The sequence below is a fragment of the Cebidichthys violaceus genome, unplaced genomic scaffold, assembly GCF_023349555.1.
Source record: "Cebidichthys violaceus isolate CVI_PGR_0920_01 unplaced genomic scaffold, fCebVio1.0.p SCAF_7, whole genome shotgun sequence".
NCBI classification, from domain to species: domain Eukaryota; kingdom Metazoa; phylum Chordata; class Actinopteri; order Perciformes; family Stichaeidae; genus Cebidichthys; species Cebidichthys violaceus.
Window position 1 is genome coordinate 1,614,595 of NW_027176927.1, and position 22,074 is coordinate 1,636,668.

The 22,074-nt window shown below is 37.2% G+C and overlaps 2 protein-coding genes across 2 annotated transcripts; one reads left to right on the forward strand and one right to left on the reverse strand.

Annotated features, from left to right (window-relative positions):
• The first annotated feature begins 63 nt into the window (after positions 1–63).
• si:dkey-24p1.1 (uncharacterized protein LOC556718 homolog) lies at positions 64–11,212 on the forward strand. Its single transcript, XM_068735808.1, has 18 exons — positions 64–81; positions 225–269; positions 1,220–1,294; positions 1,408–1,809; positions 2,660–2,944; positions 3,494–3,748; positions 3,956–4,219; positions 4,343–4,639; positions 5,078–5,368; positions 6,223–6,498; positions 7,557–7,820; positions 7,918–7,996; positions 8,086–8,149; positions 8,247–8,386; positions 8,613–8,670; positions 9,878–9,972; positions 10,081–10,156; positions 10,521–11,212. The coding sequence occupies exons 3-18, from the start codon at positions 1,246–1,248 to the stop codon at positions 10,725–10,727; spliced, it is 3,102 nt and encodes a 1,033-aa protein (XP_068591909.1). The 5' UTR covers positions 64–81; positions 225–269; positions 1,220–1,245; the 3' UTR covers positions 10,728–11,212.
• Positions 11,213–14,845: 3,633 nt separating this feature from the next.
• On the reverse strand, positions 14,846–20,771 carry LOC137891439 (myelin-associated glycoprotein-like). Its single transcript, XM_068736034.1, has 10 exons — positions 20,726–20,771; positions 20,184–20,549; positions 19,796–20,092; positions 19,296–19,553; positions 18,950–19,210; positions 17,878–18,144; positions 17,490–17,786; positions 17,296–17,386; positions 16,991–17,060; positions 14,846–15,655 (listed from the first exon to the last, which is right to left on the reverse strand). The coding sequence occupies exons 1-10, from the start codon at positions 20,769–20,771 to the stop codon at positions 15,365–15,367; spliced, it is 2,244 nt and encodes a 747-aa protein (XP_068592135.1). The 3' UTR covers positions 14,846–15,364.
• Positions 20,772–22,074: the final 1,303 nt, after the last annotated feature.

A 22,074-nucleotide genomic window follows, 5' to 3' on the forward strand; every position in this document is an offset into this window, starting at 1 on the left:
TAGAGTTGGCCCTCCCTTTCACTATTAAAAAAAAAAAGCATTAAAGAGGAAGTGAGAGGAAGATGCATGCAGCGGGCAAGTGTAAGGAGAAAATACTACAAGATTTGTATCAGTACAACTATAAAAGATTGTGTTCTCTGGCTTGCATGATGGGGCATGCAAATTTTACAAGAGTTTAGATCAACTGTGAAAACGTCCTGTTCTTATTCTTATTCTTACTGTAGGAGGGATGGTGTGCGCTACAGACTGCTTTAAGTGGATCATCTGAGGTAAGAACAAGCTTATTTTCATATTTTTATATCTTTCTGTCTAAAATATCTCCTCTATTTGACTGCATAATATAACTGAGAAAGTCATCTATGCCTGTGAAGGTTTATTTCAATCACCAAGGTGGTACGATGTCTGTGTCTAGAGAGAGTTGAGTTTTGATTTTGAAGTTGTTGTTTTTTTCATTGAATGGGAAAATGTATTAAGTTATCAGTGATTTGGATTCAACTTTCTCCAGCAAATGATCTTCTTGTTGTATGCACAAGAATACAGTGGCATTTATAAGTGAAGTATTTACTGTATATGAAGCCTTTAAAACACTAATATCTGGGGTGATAAATGACAGAATTTGTAAAATAAATTAAGTGGACTGTTTACAGTGTATTATGGGTTTTCTTTAAATGTATGGCTGATGAAGCAGAAAATAAAGTGATTTAAACAGTTGATGTCAAATACCATTGACATTCCTCCAAGTCCTATTTTAGGTATTAAAGAAAAAAGCAACTGAACCAATAACCTGAACCGTTAAAATGTAATGTTTGGCTTCTGATGTATCAAGTCACAAATAATTACAACTATGCTGGGAATCACAACAACATGGAGCCTTAATATTTTGCCTCATATCTTTTTTTTCTTACTCAAACATAATGACATTTTGCAAGTTGTGAAAGTTAAGATAGCTTATATGTTTGCACTGCTAGAGAATTCCCAACAATCTTGAAACGAGGAAGAAAATGCAGAACACTCAAACAACTTGGAAAATTTAAAAAAAAAAAGAGGAAGAAGAAGAAGAAGAAGAAAAGAGAGTAGCTGATTTGCATTGAATAAATGACTAAAAACCTACTAAGTAGCAAGGCTACTTTACAGAGTAAAAAAAGAAAAAGCATTTCTATGGTTTTGTTATGGATACAATAATGTACACAAACTTCTTTGTTTTGTTTTTGTGTTTCAGATATCACGCTTTAGTGCTACACAAAAATGAATGCTCAGACAGTCGGGTGGTTGGTGTTTCTGGCAATAATAAAAAGTAGGAATTGTATTACTCCACTGTGATAACAATGTATACTTTAAGAAGATTTGTATTAAATAATGTAATTCACTTACATTATGACTTTTTCACTTGTGTTTTCATCATCACAGATTTTACTTGTGGCCAAGTAAAACTCTTCGAACTCGAAGACAGTCGCCTGACAGCTAAAGAGGGGTCCTGCATTGAAATCAAATGCAGAGTCACTAATAGAGTGAATGCTGTTGGTGCATACTGGCTTTGGTTGAAGGATGGACTGTGGAATGGCACAGATTGGAATGGCACTGTCATTTACAGCACGAATAACATAAAACGTCCTGTCAGTGCAAACTTTGCAGACAGAGTGAAATATATCGGTTCTCCATCTTCAAGTTGGAACGATTATTCTGCAACCTCACAAAAGTGCAGTATTTTAATCTGCAATCTGAATAAAACTGACAATGGAGGCTATTTTTTCAGATTTGTTGGAAAAGTATCGTGGATTACCGAACCAGGGGTGACGCTAGAAGTTGAAGGTATATATATTTTTTGAAAATACATAGCAATAAATGAGTTACTCAAATATTAAGAGATGAGCTGGTCTGGAGGCAGAAATGATTGGTTGAGTTGAGATTCAGTAATATGATAAATGTTTGAAAAAGACAAATAATTATAGAGTTAAAAGTCCTACTGCTGCAGGATTGAGGTCTTGATTACAAGAAAAACAAGTCACACATTCAAACACACATTTAGAATTTTACAACAACCAGTCATATTTCAAGAACTGGAAATGAAGTTGTGATTGTATGTGAAAACAGTTACAGGATGTCAAAACATTTTGAGAGTCATGATTTGTTTGTCAGTCCATCCGAGCTCCACTTTTATGAATTGTTTCACTGTAATGTCTTATTTATTATTACACCCAATACTATGTTATCTGACCAAACTACTACAACAACCTACATTAATATGAGGCTACGGATCTGTATTATTGCAATTCTTTGGAAACTGTCTCAAAATATAAAGATATTATCTGAAAATTGGGACTATTATTTTCAGTCACACATATCATGTGTATCCAGCTTTAACTTGAACTCTGAAACTGGTTATTTGAATCCATGAGTTTTAACATTTATGACTCTAGAGCAGTCATAAGCTCCACTCTGCATAAGGTTACCAGCCTCAGTAATTCAGTCAGTGTTCACCTTAGTGACGAATGATACATGCAGCTACATGCATCTACAGGTGTTTAAGACAGAAAAAACAACTGATTATTCTGTTAAAAATATGTATTTGTACTGAATTGATTATAGTTTACTAACACTGGCTATTCTGTATATTCACCGTGATATTTCTGCTGATATTGTCTCTTTCATATATTTTCAGAGAATCCATGCCTGATCACGTTTGAGAAACCGCCTGTCGTAAACGAATCTGACTCTATAACCCTCACTTGCTCCACTTTGAGTTCATGTCCTTCAAATCCACAAATTGGAGGTTTGACACAACTGTCTTCAACTCCGCTCTCAGCGCCTCAACAAAACAATGGAAAACAGAAAAGCACCACAGTCAGTCTTACTGTCATCTGGCAGGATGATGGGAGGGAGTTTTCATGCCAGACAGATGACACAGACAAATATTTGATTCGCAATATCAGTTTAACTGTTGAATGTAAGTTCATGAATGGAGTCTATTAATGTCTTGTCTACCATTACCAGTGATGGACGGTAACTTAGATAAGACTTTATTGATCCCTTGGTGAAATTCACAAGTAACCCAGCTGAATATATAGTAAAATAAATAAGCCCCACCTTTATCAGCTGCAACTTTAAAGTGATGTACACATTAATGCAGCATTCATTTTGATTCAATATAATATGCATATTCTGAAATTGACCATTCTGCACATTGACTTCTTTTTGTACTTTATATACACTTTGATGCTAATACTTTTGTACTTTCACTTAAGTATAAAAAGTGCTACTTTTAAATGTTCCTTCCTTTAGGATCAGAATTAGCAAGCAGAATTACTCTGTGTTGAGGTTTTCAAGTACATTTTTGCCAGCTGATTGCACTTGCACGCGTCTTTACATTTTGTATCTGAGAAGGATATATACTCCGGCTCTATTGTCATTCATATTTCATTTCTGTAAACAATCCACCCAAGCTTGCTGTGTGTTGACTGATTTCTCCTGACTTGTATTGAATGTGTTTCCACAGATGCTCCCAAAGACACATCAGCTAAAATAAGCCCTGAAATCGTTATAGAAAAACAACCTGTGACTCTCACTTGCTCCGCCAAAGGACGTCCAGAACCAAACTTTACATGGTTCTACAATAAAAAGAAAGTAATTGGAACAGGGGCAGTGTGGACGATCCCATCCATTAAAGATTCACAGAATGGAGAATACCATTGTGAAGCTAAAAACAAACAGGGGATAATAAAATCAAATACTCTCAAAATTAGTGTTAAATGTGAGTATTTCTTATGTTTTCCTTAATTTTCCTTAATTCCTTGTGTTTGTGATTCTCATCAGTTTTAACTCTTCTAATACTACTGTATTTTTGGGATATTATCCTAACATCGTGAATGATAATTATTAAATTGATGTACACTACAGATATCTTTGAGGATTATCATTGTGATTCAGCCTAAAGAAATAATGAAATCTTCTGTTTCAGATGTTCCTGAAGTTGAGGTGAAGTCACCTGTTTCCACAGTTAGACAAGGAAATACAATGACTTTAACATGTAATGTGAAGAGAAGCAACCCACGACCTCACAGCTACGATTGGTTAAAAGATGGGAAAGCTGTTGCTCAGAAGCAGACACATGAGCGGTATGTTGTTCAGAGAATCGAGCCCGAGAACAAAGGCCTCTACACATGTAGAGCCACTAACACTGTGGGAACTGGAACATCAGTGCCATTCAAAATTGAAGTTGAATGTAAGTTTCACAGCTCCTTGTGCTGCATGTATGTCAGACAGTTGATGATGACAGAGAAAAGTCAATAAATCCACAGAATATATCACCACAGAAAGCATGCTAACAGTTAACTCTTTCTTTCAGACGGCCCGAGGAAGACAACAATTTCCACCAGTAAAAGTGATAAAAGTGTGGGAGTTGGTAAACCTCTTATATTCTATTGTAAAACTGAGGCCAATCCTGAACCGTCTAGGTACTCCTGGTACCGATACAACATTAACAAACAGATTGACTTCTCACAGTGGAAGTCCAAGACAACTATAGAAGGACAACTACACTTGGACACAGTGACAAGAACAGATGAAGCATGTTACATGTGCAATGCAACCAACAGCATCAATACAGGGGACAATAGTGAGCCGATGTGCATAAAAGTACTCTGTAAGTAATTATGTAATGCTGACTGTGTTCTGTGATATTTACATTTTTTGTTTTAATTTCTACATCAAGTTTGGTCATTAGAAAATCAGCATTTACGCCTGCTTGATTCAAACGATCTATACAAATAGAAAAACAAAACAGATATAACTGGTTGATTTGTGAACTTTAGAGATGCTGGTTGGCCATCTTTGTTTCCTTTGGACAGAGCAAGGCTAGCTGTTTCCATCTGTTCCCAGTCGTTGTGCTAAGCTAAGCTACATTTCCGATAGTTGTGGCCCTAAATTCAACAGACAGACATGAGTGCATTACCTGAAATGTAAAACTCTTCACTGCTCTTTAGACATAAGTCGACCTCCTCTTCATGGACTGCTGCTATAACATCATGTTAAACAATGAATGAATCCTCCTGAAAATCTTACAGCTGCTTTCTCTCTACAGACGCTCCCACCGAGCTCACGCTGTCTATGAGTACTGAGGTCAGGGAGGGTCAGCTCATCACCATCAGATGCACTGTTGAAAGCTTCCCAACCTCAACACTTACTTTGAAATGGACTTCCGAATCAAATCCTCAGTCTTCACAATTGCATGTCACTCACCCTGATTATGATCGGCCCCTCAACACTCTCCAGCATGCATTTAATGCAACTCCAACCCACACAGGCGTTTACACCTGTTACGCCACAAACAGCGAAGGTTCACAGACAAGCGAGCGGAGGTTGGTGGTGAAATGTGAGTAATCCAGCGGTGCATTGTCTTTTTGCTGATCAAACAATAATGTACAATGAGCGGACAAAGCAGCTTATACAACATTAAAATGTAGGCTATGGCAAAAAATAACTACATTCATTTCCTCAAGTATTACACTGAATACTTAAATACAGTTTTGAGGTACATGTGCTTTCATTGCATTTTTTGCAGACTTGTTTAGTTACTTTAAATTTTGATTTCACATACAAAAAATATAAAATGAGAAAATATAATGCACTATTACAGATAAACTGCAACAGTATATAGAGTACTTCAAACTAGACATTAGACATTATAATACTAATGAATACTTTTACTTCTGATACGCAAATTGCATTTTCCTGCTAAGACTGCTTTAGTTAAATTATAAATGTAGGATTCTACTTGTCATGGAGTATTTCTACAGTGTAGTATTGCTAATTTTAATTAAATCTTTTTAGCTGAATACACCACTGTGTATATTTTACACAGTGGTGTATTCAGTTAAATAGACCTCTTGCATATAATGCACCTCCACCACAAACTATGGCATCAAAAGTTACAACATTTAAATCAACTTCTCTCCAGGTTGTGAGGTAATTGTTCATAGGAATGCATTGTATTGTACAGGTGTGGAGGTTTCCCTGTTTATATAATCTACCACCTTATTGTACCAAGACTTACCTTGTTAAAATGTATATTATGGAACTATCATTCACAACAGTTATAGTATATTGTCCATGTTAATCAGTTGTTGAATGTTTTTGTTCATGGTAATAACTATGTCGTCCATTATACCTGACAACGTTTTAGACTTAATTCCTCTCTTTTTTTACTATATTTTTTGGTAAATGCAGATTGCCCCAAAGACGTGACTGTAAAAGCTCAGCCGGCCCTTGTTGTGTATGAGAACAAGTCGTTGACTCTAGATTGCAGCGCTCGGTCCTGGCCACCTGTGACCTCTGTCACCTGGATGAAGATGACTGATGGCAAGAGTAAAATCCTCCAGAAGACATTGACAAAGACCTTCACTCTAAACTCTGTCAGTCCTTCCGACGGCGGACTGTACAGCTGTGAAGCCAGTAACGACATTGGAACTGGAAACTCAAAGCAAACTGAGGTTAAAGTCAAGTGTGAGTACACTGATGCATTCAGGATGGTGCAATGACACACTAGGAGATACAAGACATTATTGTAAATATTGTGAATACAGATTGGGCTGAGAGCAAAAAGAAAATGTAGTGGGTCCTTAGACTGGATTAGATTTTCTATAACCCTCAAACTAGATCGAATATGACACAGAAAAAACACACAACCATTTTAATGTAAGTTTCAGATACAAAACACACGATTATGGGCAAATGATCGTAATACTAAAACATGTGAAGTGGCAGCTTAATCTTGAATCTTCTTACAAATTGTAATATTTAGAGAAAATATGGAAATTGTTTTAAATATTGATGTTTGAGGTATCTTGTGGAGTTTTCTTGTAAGCAAAGCTACGTTTACATTCAGTGTCTCTCACCAAAACACACTGTGAATCCACACAGCCTCCTAAACATGCTGAATGTGGAATTCTTTATGATTTGTCACTGTTTACATCCACATTTTTCTAGCCCATACATATTTTGGTGCCCTGCTACTATCAGCTGTCAGTAACTGAAAAAACCTGGAACCTGGAAAGTGCACCGCAAAAACATTGCTCCATATCTATTAGATATAAACAAAACCTCTAAGGGTACCTTTTAATGTGATGTAGAGAATAGCTGTTGGTGGACACATTTCTTTAAATCACATGTCTGCCCTCAAATCCCCCCCAAGTAAAAATAACAACCACAACAGGTTTTTTTTAATTATAGCGTTCTATTTATTCAATTGCAGAGAAATTAAAACAAACTTTACAACAAGTACATCTAAAGCCGCTCTGTGAGAATTTGTAGGTTTTGAGGATTTTGAGGTCGCAGCATCTTTCAGTTGTTCTTGTGGCAAACTACGTTAAATGGTGTGGGCGGTTCATTGCTTAGCCACAGTGTCTTTTTTAAAAACAACCACTGGGGGATGCCAAAAGGAAATGTTCTAATTCTACACGCAGAAGCTTTCGATTATTTTTTTCATTTGTGCTGTCGTTGTTGTATGATATTTGATATTGAGATATTGAGTAAATCATGTTATCCTAAATTTCCCCGCTTAGATGCTCCAAAGCACACAAAGATCATAACACTAGCAGAGCATCAGCTGCCTGACGGGACCAGTTCTGTGACGCTGAGCTGCAGCAGTCAGAGCTATCCCCCAGTCACACAATATTCATGGCGTAAGATGAAGGCTGAGGACCGGGATGAAAAGGTGTCCGATCGTCGGAACTACACAGTGTATTCAGACCAACCGGGAGTCTACTACTGCGTCGCAAAAAATGACATAAATCAAAGATCGTCTGAGCCAGTCCGTCTGTTTGAACGTGAGTCTTTAACTGATTAAATCACAGCTGTTTAAAACTGTACTTCTTTTTCACACATCTGTGTCTACATTCTGATGCTTTTTTTTTCCAACGACAGGAAACTTAAGGAGGACCCTGTTCATCATCATTTTTGTTATTATTATTTTTGTTATTTTCTTGATTGTCATTGCCTACAGGTAAAGTATGAAAACAAATACATTTCAGAGATGATTTGACATGTTTAATTTGTGTAAACAACCACTATCACATCCCTTTATGTTTTCAGACTCAAGAGGAAAAAATTGCAGCAACAAGGAACTACGAACACACTGCCCTGTTTTGGTTGTCTGGTGATGACTCATTTGTGCAAGTTTTTCTACTTTGTCATGGAACGGATCCAGAAAAAACTGACCCTCTTCGTTTGGGTGTCGGTGTAAAACCATTCAGGGTTGGTGGAATGGCGCCGGGAGGAGGAATCGGATGAGCGACCCCGGTATGGTAGAGCCTTTCAGGAGCAGAGATGACCTCTTGTCAGACCAGCAGCACCGTCCAAATGCCCAACAATGCCAGCCTCGTCCAGACAACACGTAAGACAGCAGCCACACACACACACACACACACACACGCACACACACACTGTCCCCACTCAGGACAAGGCACACTCTGTGGGACAGAGAGTTGGATGCTGCTGCTAATGCTGCAGTCAAAGCATCCATTTAAGAACCTTCAGACACAAATGTCTTCCCTGTCATTTATTATAGTCAGTCATGGAGTATTCATGTTCTTATTCCTGTCGCCATTGTTGTTCTACAGGCCTGCATCCAACATCAACAGTGTTTACTGTACTGTGAATCTGCCCAACAGACAACAAGTGAGTCAAGCAATTTAAAATTCCACAAAAAACAATACATGAAAGCAGTTGCAGATGGGGGAATTTACTAAAAAACACAATTTAAGAAGTACAGTATGTCGTGCTTTAAATATGAAATATTGCTATGAAATTATCCATAGTGTTTAGGCACAAAAAGTCAACACATTTCTTCTTCTACTTAATTTTCTTTTTTGCAAATCCCTTAATGTTGTCCATCTTTCCTGCAGGGTGTTCACAGGGTCCCTAAAAAGTATTCAGCATTTTGAGATCAATTTAGTGTTGATTAAGGTGTGGCTATCTAAAACGTCCTCCCCACTTATTGATCATATGATCGGCCAGCATATGATTGAGGGCCGCACAGGAAAAGCGCACACATAAAACAAAATATCTTTTCCATCTCACTTCCACTTTAAACGGCCGGGTTGTTCACTGAAATCTCTAACTTCAGCTAACAGCACTAGTATTGATGACAGACCATAATTCCCACAACACAGTCCTAACCTGAACGAGGCTTATAGTTTGACACGGTAGCTGAGTCATTTTAAAAACTACACTATATTTGTTATGGCATTCTATACTTTGACAATTTCTCTGACATTTTCATGGCATATTTTACTCTGCCATTTTTATGGTATTCTATACTATGACTTTTTTTATGGCGTGCTATACTATGGCTGTTTGGGACTTTTCAAATGACATTTTTCATAACATTTTACACAGAAGAAGAAAAGGGCCACATGTAAAATATGGTTTTGAATAAGTTTTAAGTTAGAATTCTGAGAATACAGTAAGTCAATGATAATTTACCAATTATTAGACTGCATTTTACATTTTTTTACTACTTTTTTACACTTTTTACTATGGCGTATATACTATGACTTTTTTATGACATTTTTATAGCATCCATACAATATCAGTTAAACACATAAAACACAAATATTAGTGTTTGCAAAACCACCATGCAAACATCTGCATTGGCCTTTATCGTTTGTGTAGCTCTACTTTAGAGAGCCGGATGTGTCTTTCAATGATCAAGCTGAAGTCGCTTTGCCCGCTGTGCTGTAGCTCTGTCTTATTCAGTATTCAGTATTCAGTATTGTGGAGCAATGAATGACCAGAGGACCTACAGCCTGTTGTTCAAGGCATGAATTAACCGACTCATTCGTTACAGTGCATTCACTGATGTCTTCTGACTGTCTCTGCTCAGGGTCGTCCTGCACAAAAAACAATCAGACAGCAAGGTGGACAAACACAGGACGATTCTCTCAACTACGCTTCTTTACACTTTGGAAATAAGCAAAAGTGAGAATGTGTTTTTTATTTAATACACAACAACAACAACAAGAAGGGTATTAATACATGGCAAATATTTGTGATATGTAATATGTATGATGGTATTTGTTATTCTAGAAACAACATTCTTCTTCCGGCAAAGGCGGAAGATGATGTGTATGCTAAGGTGTCCAAGCAAAAGCCACCTACAAAGGTCAGAAACCTATGAACCAAATACTTATTGTGTGTTATCATGGCAGTAATGACTAAATCATGTTGATGGTTGATCTATTTTGTGCTTGCTGTTATAATAAATTACAGGAATGCTACTTTTTAAAATCTAGAAAAGAAGAAGTATGTCCTGTATATCACATTGATGTGTCCACAATACTGTTGCAAAGTTTCCTGTTTTAATTTAGTTAATTCCCTCCAAAACAACTACTTAAGCAAGGAAAACATCTTCCAGTCCTCACAAGCATTACATGTGTGTTGATGTGAATTTTTGCTGGCATAAAATCCAGATACTATAAGAAGTTATGACACAAATGATCTGGTGACAATCTCTGTTATTCTCCTAGAATGAAGAAAGGCCGGAGGACTACGAGAACGCCAGCGCAGCCAGAGCTCCAAATCCAATAAACTATGACACCGACACCAGTGAGGATGAAGCACAGATCAATTATTCACAGGTGAGCTTCAAGGCAAAGCCTGGACATCAGCGAGTCGTCAGAGACTCCAGCAGCTCTGATGAAGATGAGACACAGTACTCTGAGGTCAAAGTTTGAGATAGTTGAGATACTCTTACCATACTTTAGAGGTACAACCAATCGATGAATTAGGGTTTTATCACTCCACTCTGATGTTTTGTAAGTGACCAAAGTTTGAGCTTAATCCAAACCTATGGTACCTAAATTATGAATATAAAAAACACATTATTGTCTAAACAAAACAAAAAAGGTATGCATGGGCAAATGAACATATTTGTAAAGTGTATTGATATTACTATGACATGTGTGAACAGTACAAGATGACATGGCTTTAATGTTGTAATGTTGTGCAGCAGTTCCTTTACTGAGGCTTGTTTCCAAAATATGCATTCTGAAACAATGTGCCACATGCATAATGCCCCATTTCATAACACGCTTTGAATTCAGCTCTTGTATAACTGCCAACTTAATAGCTTCTTCTTTTTATAAACAAGCTCAAACATATCTATGTATTTTAAGAGAAAACTAATACAAAATGATTAATAAAAAAAAAGTGTGACATACTCTGTGGTGACATCTTCACTTTGCACAAAGGCTTTGAATAAATAAAAGAAACAAGAAAAAGAGTTACAGTGATAAAAGTTGAGAGCTATACTTGAAGCCACAAGTGTGTGGCATTACTCACTTTAAATAAGGTTGTCTGCAGTAGTTTCTACCTCCACTGCTAAAGGCCGAGCTCTGCTGACATGGTAAAGTCCAAAAGAAAAAACCTTTTCACCGGTCTGTCCTATGAGACCATCAGTGTCTTTCCCTTTTCCCAAATGGGTGTCAGCAACTGTCTCTTCTTCCTTTGCATCTCCTCCATTGCTTCCTCTGGAATGCAGACGGGTCGCAACATACTGAGACTTTTTTAAACTTTTTTCCACATACTATACTATGACTTTTCTTAGCATGCTATACTATGACATTTTTATGACTTTTTTTTCCCACATACTATACTATGACTTTGATATTAAATACTTTGATTTTTTTAGGATTTTTTTTCAAACTATAATATGACTTTTCTTAGCAAGCTTCTTAACTTTTCTGTGACATTTTTATGACTTTTTCCGACATACTATACTATGACTTTTTTTTCGACTTTTTCCGACACACTATACTATGACTTTTTCATGACTTTTTAATCGACATTCTATACTGTGAGTTTTTTTGACATACTATACTGACTTTTTCAGAACTTTTTAGCGACATATTATACTATGACTTTTCTTAGCATGCTATACTATGACATTTTTATGACTTCTTACGACACACCATACTATCACTTTTTCATGACTTTTTTTGACGTTAAATAACTTTTTTGATGTACTATTCTGTGACTTTTTATTGACATACTATACTATGACTGTTTTCGACATACTATACTATGACTGTTTTCAACATACCATAATGTCTTTTTTCGATGTACTACAATATGACTTCAATATACTATACTATGACATTTTCTTGACTTTTTTGACATACCATGCTGTGACTTTTTCAGGTGTTTTTTCGACATACTATTTAGTGACTTTTTATCGACATACTTTCCTGTGGCTTTTTAATGACTTTTTTCGACACACTATACTATGACTTTTTTGTGACATACAATACTATGACATTTTTTGACAAACTATACTATGACTTTTTTCCACATTCTATACTGTGAGTTTTTTCGACATACTATGCTGTGACTTTTTCAGAACTTTTTAGTGACATATTATACTAACCCTATGACATACTATACTGTGACGTTTTGTTATGACTTTATTTGGCAAACTATATCAGAATACTGTTTGTTGCCAAGTACGTTACACATAAAATAAATTTGTCTAGGTTAATGGTGCATAACAATAAACACAGTGAAATAGTATGAGACACAATTTAATAATATAAAATATAAAAATGTACAATAAAATATGGTAAATAAACATGAGCATGTTAAAACAATTATATTATTCAAGTATCAAGTGTATATTAAATAGGCAAAAATATGTGCAAGGATGTGTAACTGTAAGAAATTGTCCTGGGGATATAATAATAATAATAATAATAATGATGATACATTTTATTTATCGAGCGCTTTTCAAAGTACTCAAAGACACTTTACATCAAAGTCATCATATATAAAAGCTATACACTATAAAAAACATAAAACAATAATAGTCACACATATAAGTGTCTGAGTGAGTGGGGGCCCAGGCTTTATTCATGAACCCAACTGCAGATGGGAAGAAACTGTTGGCTTGAGATCTTGATTCCTATGGACCGCAGAATACAGCCTCCTGCCAGAGGGAAGGGACACAAAGTGTTTGTGTCCAAGGTGAGAGGTGTTGGCTACAATATTTCTTGACCGCCTCAAGGTCCTGGAGGCGAACAAGTTGTGGAGGGATGGCAGAATGCAGCCAATCACTCTCCAGCAGAGCGACTGATACGCTGCAGTCTGCCCTTGTCCTTGGCAGTGGCTGCAGCGTATCAGACGGTGATGGAGGAGGAGAGGATAGACTCAATGATGGCAGTGTAGGGCCCAATCCCAATGTCCCTCCTAAAGCCTCAAACCCTGAACCTTCAGGGACTTATTGACGTCACCTGTTAAATAGTTGAGTGTGAGAGACTGTGAGGGCTTGAAATGGTGTAAATAGGAATGGGACAGCACTTTGCTGAGACATATCACGTTACCATGATGTCAAAAATGATGATGTACAATTGTGGATATTTATTTTGTACTTTTTACTCCCTGATTTGAAAGTCTTCCAGGCTCTTTCCTCACAAGATGAGAGGTCATTTCAGATAATCTATTTACTTGTTCTTGTCAAAATAGCTTCTATGACAAAATTAAATATTTGATGAATAAATAAATATGATCTGATTTCAAGTGTTTTTTTTGTTCCATCTTTAATCTTTAATGTTTCTGTGTAAATTGAATTTGTCAGGCTGGAGACATGTGCCGTCCTCTTTGTTTACCTTTTTTTTTTTACGTCTCTATGCTTCCACTGGTTACACTGTGTTTAACGTCCCATTGCAATGAATTGTGGGTAATTCCCTTTGGCAAAGTCTGCATCAGCCCAGGAAGCGGATAGACTTCACAGCGTCGACGAGGGAGTAACACAGTGTAAAAGGGACAGGTGTGACTTTTTTTACACAATATTCTATGACTTTTTGGGGATTTTTTGACATACTATATACTATTACTTTTACATGACATTTCGTAACTCTTGTCGACATGATTTTTTTTTACATGCATGACTTTTTTCAACTTTTTTGACACGGTATACTATGACTTTCTAAAAAGAATTTCGACATACTATGCCATGACTTTATTCGACATAACATACTGACTTTTTTCGACATACTATAACCTTTTTCAACTTTTTTGACATGCAATACTATGACTTTTTCAGCCATTTCAACATACTATACCATGACTTTCTTATGACTTCTTTTGATATACTATACCATGACTTTCTTATGACTTCTTTTGATATACTATACTATGACTTTCTTATGACATTTTTCGATATACTATACTGTGACTTTCTTATGACGTTTTTTGATATACTATACTATGACTTTCTTATGACTTTTTCAACAACTTGTACTATACTATGACTTTTTTCAACTTTTTTGACATGCTATACTATGGCTTTTAATAACTTTTTTTTTACATACCTTACTATGACTTATTTTGACACGTTTTTAATGTACTATACTACTTCAGTATTCTCTTATCCTACATCACAGGTGCAGTTAACTTTAAAATAAACATTTCAGTCCTAAAATAAATGTTTAACTATTTTTCTGCTTTTCAGAGATTGCTTTTGCAAGTACCAAACAGTAGAAAGAAAAGTGGCCAATGTTATGAGCTAAATTCAAAGCCATGGCACCTTAAATACAAATATCAAAAGACATTTTTGTTCAAAATCCTGGATTTTAAAAGAAAGGGCTAATGTACATATTTGAAATATGTATTGACACAACTATGACATTTGTGAGCAGCACAAGATAACATGGCTTTAATGTTACTGAGGTTTCTTTCTGAAATACGCATATTGAAACAATGTGCTATAAGCTTAATTCTCCATTTCATGACAAACATTGAATTCAGCTCTTGTGGAGGAAGAACGGCTTTCTTTGTTTTTTATAAACAAGCACAAACATTTATGGATTTTAACAAAAAACAAGTACAAAAGTGTAACAAACTCTTTCACTCTCCACATAGGTTTTAAATAATGAATCAACAGAACTGTTAGACAAAAGTTAGAATTGAAATATTAAATATCAACAGTAGTGTGACAACTGTGACAGCATTTATCTATAGTAGTGAATGATGTAGAAGAATAAAGGTCATGAGTTTAGAGGGAACATTTACTGTTATGGTTGATTGTGGGGTAACTACCTACTATATGTGTTCATTTTTATGGTGTTTTTGCTATGCATTTTTAAGTAAAGTGACACAAGTAAATGAGTTACAGTGACAGAAGTTGAGAGCTAAACTTGAAGCCACAAGTGTGTGACATTACTCACGTTAAATAAAGTTGCCTGCCGTGCAGTTTCTACCTCTACTTCTGCAGACCGAGCTCTGCTGACATGGTAAAGTCCTGTAGCTCTTTGAAGTCCAGAATTCTTTGTTTCGGATATCATTTCCTTTAACGTTAAGCCATAACCCTTTCACTGACCTATCCTATGAGACCATCAGTGTTTTTCTCTTTTCCCAAATGGTTGTCAGCAACTGTTTCTTCCTTTGCGTCTCCTTCATTGCTTCCTCTGGAATGCAGATGGATCTCAGCATACTCAGCCGTCTTGGAGGCCAGGCCTCTGATCTCCCCTTCCCCAAGCTTACCCTCTGATATAGCCTGGAGTTTAGCAAAGTCCACATTGGTGTAGTGAACAGTATCTTCCGCAACTATTCCTTCCTCTTCCAGAATAGCTTTATTGTCATAAATCACATCCACTTTTGATGAGTTGGTCTACAAGAAAACAAGAGATGTACTTTAGTAATGGAGAAGAGAAGAGATGGTAATTCTCTTTACACACTTAGGTCCAATTAGATTGCTTCCCCTCCATTTAAGCCAACATTTCATCTTTATATCTTTTAAGTAAGACTAAACAATTCACCCGAAAGTCGGCTATATTTTGTTCACAGTACACAGTTCACAAAAAAAAAAATTCTATATCAGAGTTTGAAACAATTCTTAATTAGTTTAGTACCGGCAACCATTTCACCATCAGAGAAAAAAACACAAGCAGTGTGTCAAGCTATCAATCAGCAAAAACAGTATTTGGAACATGCAAAGTATATGGAGGGAGAAGAGGATGCTGCAGTTCTACACTCATCTTGTATTGTAAATGACATGAATTGAAGTTCACCACAGCTGATAATTTAATTTGATTTAATTCTATGGCATGATGATTTGCCAAAAAAAATGTATTCCAAATTTTTGTTTTACATTTTTAAAGCATGCTATACTATGATATTTGTTATGGCTTGCTATACTATGACAATTTGAAAGGCATACTATACTATGACTTGTTTTAGGAAATACAATATTAGGATTTGGTTTATCATATTATACTACTTTTTATGGCATACTACACTATGACATATTAATGCTATACCATACAATGACATTTTTATGACATACTATATTTTGTCAATTTAATACTTGTATGGAATACTCTACTAAAAAAATCTTTCTGGAATACAACACTATGTGACTTTTTTTAATGACATAAATATTGATATCATACTAAACTTTTGTATGATATTTTTTATGGCCCAAGATACTGTGACATGACGTGTTTTAATGACAGACATTCTATGGAATACTATACTATGCAAATACTATGGAATTTTTTGGCTTGCATTTCATTTTTATGGCATGCTATTATTACATTTTTATAACATATTATACTATGTCATTTTAATAACATAGTACATTATGACATTTTTGTGGCATACTATGCTTTAACATTCATATGACATTTTGTATGACATACTATACTATAACTTTTCATTACATGTTTATATCATACTGTACTATTACATTTTTTGAAACATATTATACTATGACTTTTCATTACGGTTTTATGGCATACTACACTATGACTCGTTAATGATATTCATGTCATACTATATTGTATGGACACAGAGAAGAAACTATCATTGAACTGCAGGTTTATTTCCTGAAATGTTCGACTGGTACTTTAAATGTTGTGGACGTGGATGTGTGAAGGTTCCTGTTTTCATGCATCTGTATTCTCATCTGTTTTCACCAAAATGAAAATGTAGGACGTAAACTCACCCCATTAGCAACTAAAACGTTGGAAGTTTCCACTAATCCCTTTTTTGGTGAAAGGCTCCTTTTCCTTTTCCTACAACCAACACAAAAGCAATGTGCAGTAATTTACAAGTCTCTTATTTAATGGTTGTATTTAGCAATGTTCTGTGGCAGCAAAGGTTGCCCACTGAAATTGAAGTTACATCACTGACAACAACCTCAAAATGCGTTTGTCTCATTTTGAAACCACTTTCCAAAATGTCCTGTTGACAGTAAAGCATTAAGGGTGTTAACTGCTTTCTTTTCAGCTGTGTTTTCATGTTTCTCACCTGCAAAAGAATAGCAACAGCGGGACACACACCAGCAGCATCCCCAGGGCTCCCACTGAAGAGCCGATTAATAGAGACAAGGCATGGAGGCCTGAAAAGTCCCCACATATCGTATCAGTCAGTAAAACCAGAGAGAGACAGATCATACAAAAGAAAAGCCAAATATAAATGCAACATCGTGCAGATTCCTCTACCTAGCTGAGTTTCACTGGAGGACACGTTGAATACGAAACTATGGGAGCCCAGTGAGTTGATGCTGAGGCAGGCTAGAGAGGGCATGTCTTCGTCCAGATGGTACAGGGTGATTAGGCTCCTCATACCCACACTCCCAAGAGGAACTTCCTTGATTGGGATGGCGGCAGAGTGATTGACAGCCTCCCCAGCCAATTCCCAAATCAGAGAGGGAGGTGGGTTCCCCTGGCTGTCGCAGGAACATCGGATCAGGGATAAAATCTTGACACAGCGTGAAGAAGGCAGAACCTCTGGAGCAACTGAGATGGAAAAAGGCTATTTGTACACGCTTTGTCAAACATGTTGGGGAAAATAAAGGCTTATAATGAACAATAGAAACATAAATCTCACATCTGACATCAATACTGGAAAGCTCTGAGTATTCAGCTCCATGGACATTCAGAGCTTCACAGTAGTACTGATCCTCCGAGAGTTTGGTCACATTGAACGTGAAGTCTCGCTCAGAGCCCATCACCTCCTGTTCTCTTCCAGCCACTCTGAACCAGGTGATGTTAACTGCTGATGGATTGGCGATGCTTGTGCAGGTCAGAGTAACGGAGCCGCCGTCCAGCACTGGACCAGAGGGGTCAACTGACACTGAGGTGTTCTTTGGGGGATCTGAAAAGATTGTGTTTGTGTTAGTCATCCAAGGTTTTTGCTAATTTAAATGTAAATACTCAATTTCCCCCCAAAAAATAGGTTGATTCACAACAGGTTTTTGGGCTGTCAAGAGTTGTAATTTCATGGTTTGATTCAGTACCTTAAATTGGTGTCACACAATGTGATACCTTTCATAAAAAGAGTATGGATGATACTGAGATTATGACAATATTCACATTTTTCTTTTGGGGCCTTTTGGAGCAAAATAAATTGGGTTTTCTAGACCAGTTATGATGGCGGACTCAGATCTACAACATAACAAACTCAACCAGATATGGCACCAAAAATTCCCATCTCTTGCAACGACAACAGCACCGGTCAGAGTTTAAGAGAACATGAACTTCAATTTGAGAAGCAGAAAGTAAAGTAAGTAAATCACCAAGTATGCAGAGAAACTCAAAGGGAGAGAGAACATTTTCATTTTCTGGAAATGACGTCTGAATGAGGACAGAAACCAAACAAAACATCTACACATGCATTTACACACGAGCACACATGTGGACGTACAACAGAGCTCAGTCATGATGGACCACTGACATAGAAAGGATTTTGAGGTTTTGTCACGCAATGCAACAATGCGTTACTGTCCACAGTCCAGACACTGTCGTGTAGCGCTCTGGGACTTGGCTTCAGATAGTGCTCGGGTGGCCACAGCTGGATAAACAGTAGAGCCATATTCAGCATATGAACAAACTGGAAACATACAGTTTTGTTGTTTGTTATCAGTGTAAATCAATGTCTTTACTGTGGAAAATCAACTTACACTGAACGTCCAGCTGAGTCGGTGCTGACATTTCCTCTCCCAGCTCGTTTTTTGCCACACAGTGGTAGTCACCACTGTGGCTCGGATCGACACCGTTTATAACCCAGCTCGATCCAGGCTCGTTATCCTCTTCGTTATCTTTGTACCAGGTGTAGTTGGTCACGGGTGGGTTCGCATGGCTCCTACAGAGCAGAGAAACAGAGCTGCCCTCCAGTATGGGACCACTGGGGTTGACGATTACTGTTGTTTCCTTGGGAGGAACTGGAAAAAAGACACACAAGTATGGGTTCAGTTCATGTTGCTGGTCAATATTTGTCATCTGTGTTTCCGTTTTACTCAAACTTACATTGTACGTCTATCTCAGTGGTGGATGAGTTCTGGTTTCCATATCCGTTACTGACTTGGCAGTAAAATTTGCTGTCCACTTCGGAGACCGTAGTTGAAAGACTGTTCTTCGAACCCACTGCTGTTACCTGATCTCCATCCACTTTGTACCAGGTGAAACTGTCCACGGCTGGATTTGCGTTGGTGTTGCAGGTCAGGGTCACTGAGCTGCCCTCTTTCACAGGACCGGAGTAGCTGACCGATGTGTTATTTGGAGGATCTGGAAGAGAATTTTGAAAATCTAGTGAGCTTAAGACGGACTTTGTTGCCTTTCGGACAAAGCCGGGCTAGCTGTTAGACTGCTAAGTCTTTCTGCTAAGCTAAGCTAACCAGCTGCTGGCTGTAGCTTGATATTTAACAGAGTGGTATCAATATTCTCATCTAGCCCTAGACAGTAAATTGAATATGTGTATTTTCCATAATATAAAAATATCTCATAGAAATCTATAGAAACCTACTCACAAAGAACACGGAGGGTCAAACTTTTTTCATACAGAAGGTCACTGTTGCCAGCTTGTCGGTTGTAGAGAGCAGTGCACGAGAACCTCTGTCCATTGTGGAGGTAAGAAGCGGTGAAGTTCATAACAGATGTCACAGATTTAGTTTCTAGGTTCTCTTCAATGTCACCTATAGCGGGGGTCCAAGTCAGAGCTGGGGGAAGAATGGGGCAGGGAGCTACAGCCGAGCAGTGCAACCTCACTGCAGTTCCTTCCTCTACCTCTAGCCTGGGTGGAGTTATGGCGGGTTTAGGCATTGAATCTGAGGAGTAAGAACAACAAGGAAATGGCAAGAGAGATACCAAAGGATGTGAGTTTTACATGTGTAAGAAGTAACAGGACATTGCACAAACTTTGGGTGGTGATAAGGACGTTCGTTGGAAAGTTGAACTTCAAATTGTTGTCACACTGCAGCCTGAAGTAATATCGGTCATAATGGTCCGACGGCAGGTTGTCGAAGACGGTGGTGCAATCCTTCTCCCGCAGGTTGCCCGTTAGGTTTCCTTGCAGGACGTTTAAGCTTGCATGTTCTCCAGTGAGGCTGGAGTCAAACACCTGCGTTCGACTCCAGCCTCTCTTCCAAATGGCTTTACAGGAATCATCCAGGTTGTGATCCCAACCTGAGAGCAAGCTGAAAGCGCAGGGGACCATCACACAGGATCCACTTAGTCCCTCTACTGTCTGAGGCAGGAAGGCTGCAAAGTGTTGGCATAAGCTACCTGAGGTGAAGCAATTGCAACAATATAAATATCTGCCAGGGTTAACACAAAAATAAGAATTCAAACAAGTAGCCTAGTAAATGTGCCAAAAAATGACATTATTAAAGCAATATTTTTGAGTAATTGTCAACATTTGCAGGACATCCAAAAAAACATCTAAATGTGGAAAACCCTACCTTGAAGTAGACAGCATATGAGGAAAACCTTTCCAGCACCGGCCATGTTTTCCTGTCAGGTTGATGATCTTACAGAGAGGTACAGTACTGGACAAAAAGGGATATCTATTCATTTCTATTTTCTGGTATTACAATATGAACAGCCAGGGTAATGCAGAATAAATCCTGTTTTAAGGGGGACATTAGATTTAGTTGATTGTCACACAAAGTAAAGGTTACTAAACAATGCTTGTGACTTTTACTTTTTGTTGCTGAATGTGATTCCCGGTGTTTGTATCGTTTACATTTTTTTTACAGCATTCAGAATTTAAGAAAGATTTAGTAAAACATAGTTTTTAACATTATTTCATTAACGTGTGGGGCAGTATAATATTACTGTAGCTGGAAAATAATGCTTCTCTCCACTGATAATTTATCAAAAAAGGAGGCAAACATGAAGATGGTTACTACTGATATAATACTACTAACCATATCAACCATCAACCGTTTTACAGCAAACCTGGAATGAGCTGAAAGGCGTACTTATTCTTGACCAGGACTCCCTGGCAGAAGAGATATTTATATTTTTTGTCTTTCTGGTTAAATAAAGGATTAAAACTAAATTAATTGTGTTGCATAACGTAATGGAAAGTAATATAGCAGAGAAACATGAATACAATAGATTCAATTTAGCAGAGTAAAAGTATGCAAATCTGGCAAATGATAAAGATTTTACTAATGTAGCAGTAGTTTAAGTAGACCGTTTAAGTTGATGTACTTGAGTTTGTATGCACAGATCTACTGCATGAACTAACAAGATAAGTCAGACATTTTACAGCATGCAATCATTAGTTTTCTGAATGTTAGGTCTTACCTTACAGCCAAAAAATGCAACATATTTGAGATTTAAATACACAACTCCTGACTTGATCAGTATATGCAGTACTGATACTTGATTCTATACGTTTCTGAAACAAATAGAGGTTTTACCAGCATTGAAGGGTCAGCGGTAATAATCCAACAACGGAGTCATGTCAGACTGGTGGTGTGTCTGGATGGCACAGCTCTTGAAAGATTCGTCTGGGGAGTGGCGATCAGCACAACAGGGTGTTGATTCTCTGTAAACTACAGTGATGCAAGTCTCCTCAGTTCTTTTCTGAGGGAATCACACAAGAATGTTCTCCAACCAGTAAGTTCTAATAAAAATGCTTTAACCAGGATGGCTGTCAGTTTGCATTGTGGGATGTTTTTTTTAACAAGCTGGATTTCTGAACCCTCTTCAACCACCACATTCATGAGCTATGTTGAAAGTCAACAGACAAACATGAGCTAAGATGAACGTTATGAATAAGATCAAATTAATCTGGTTG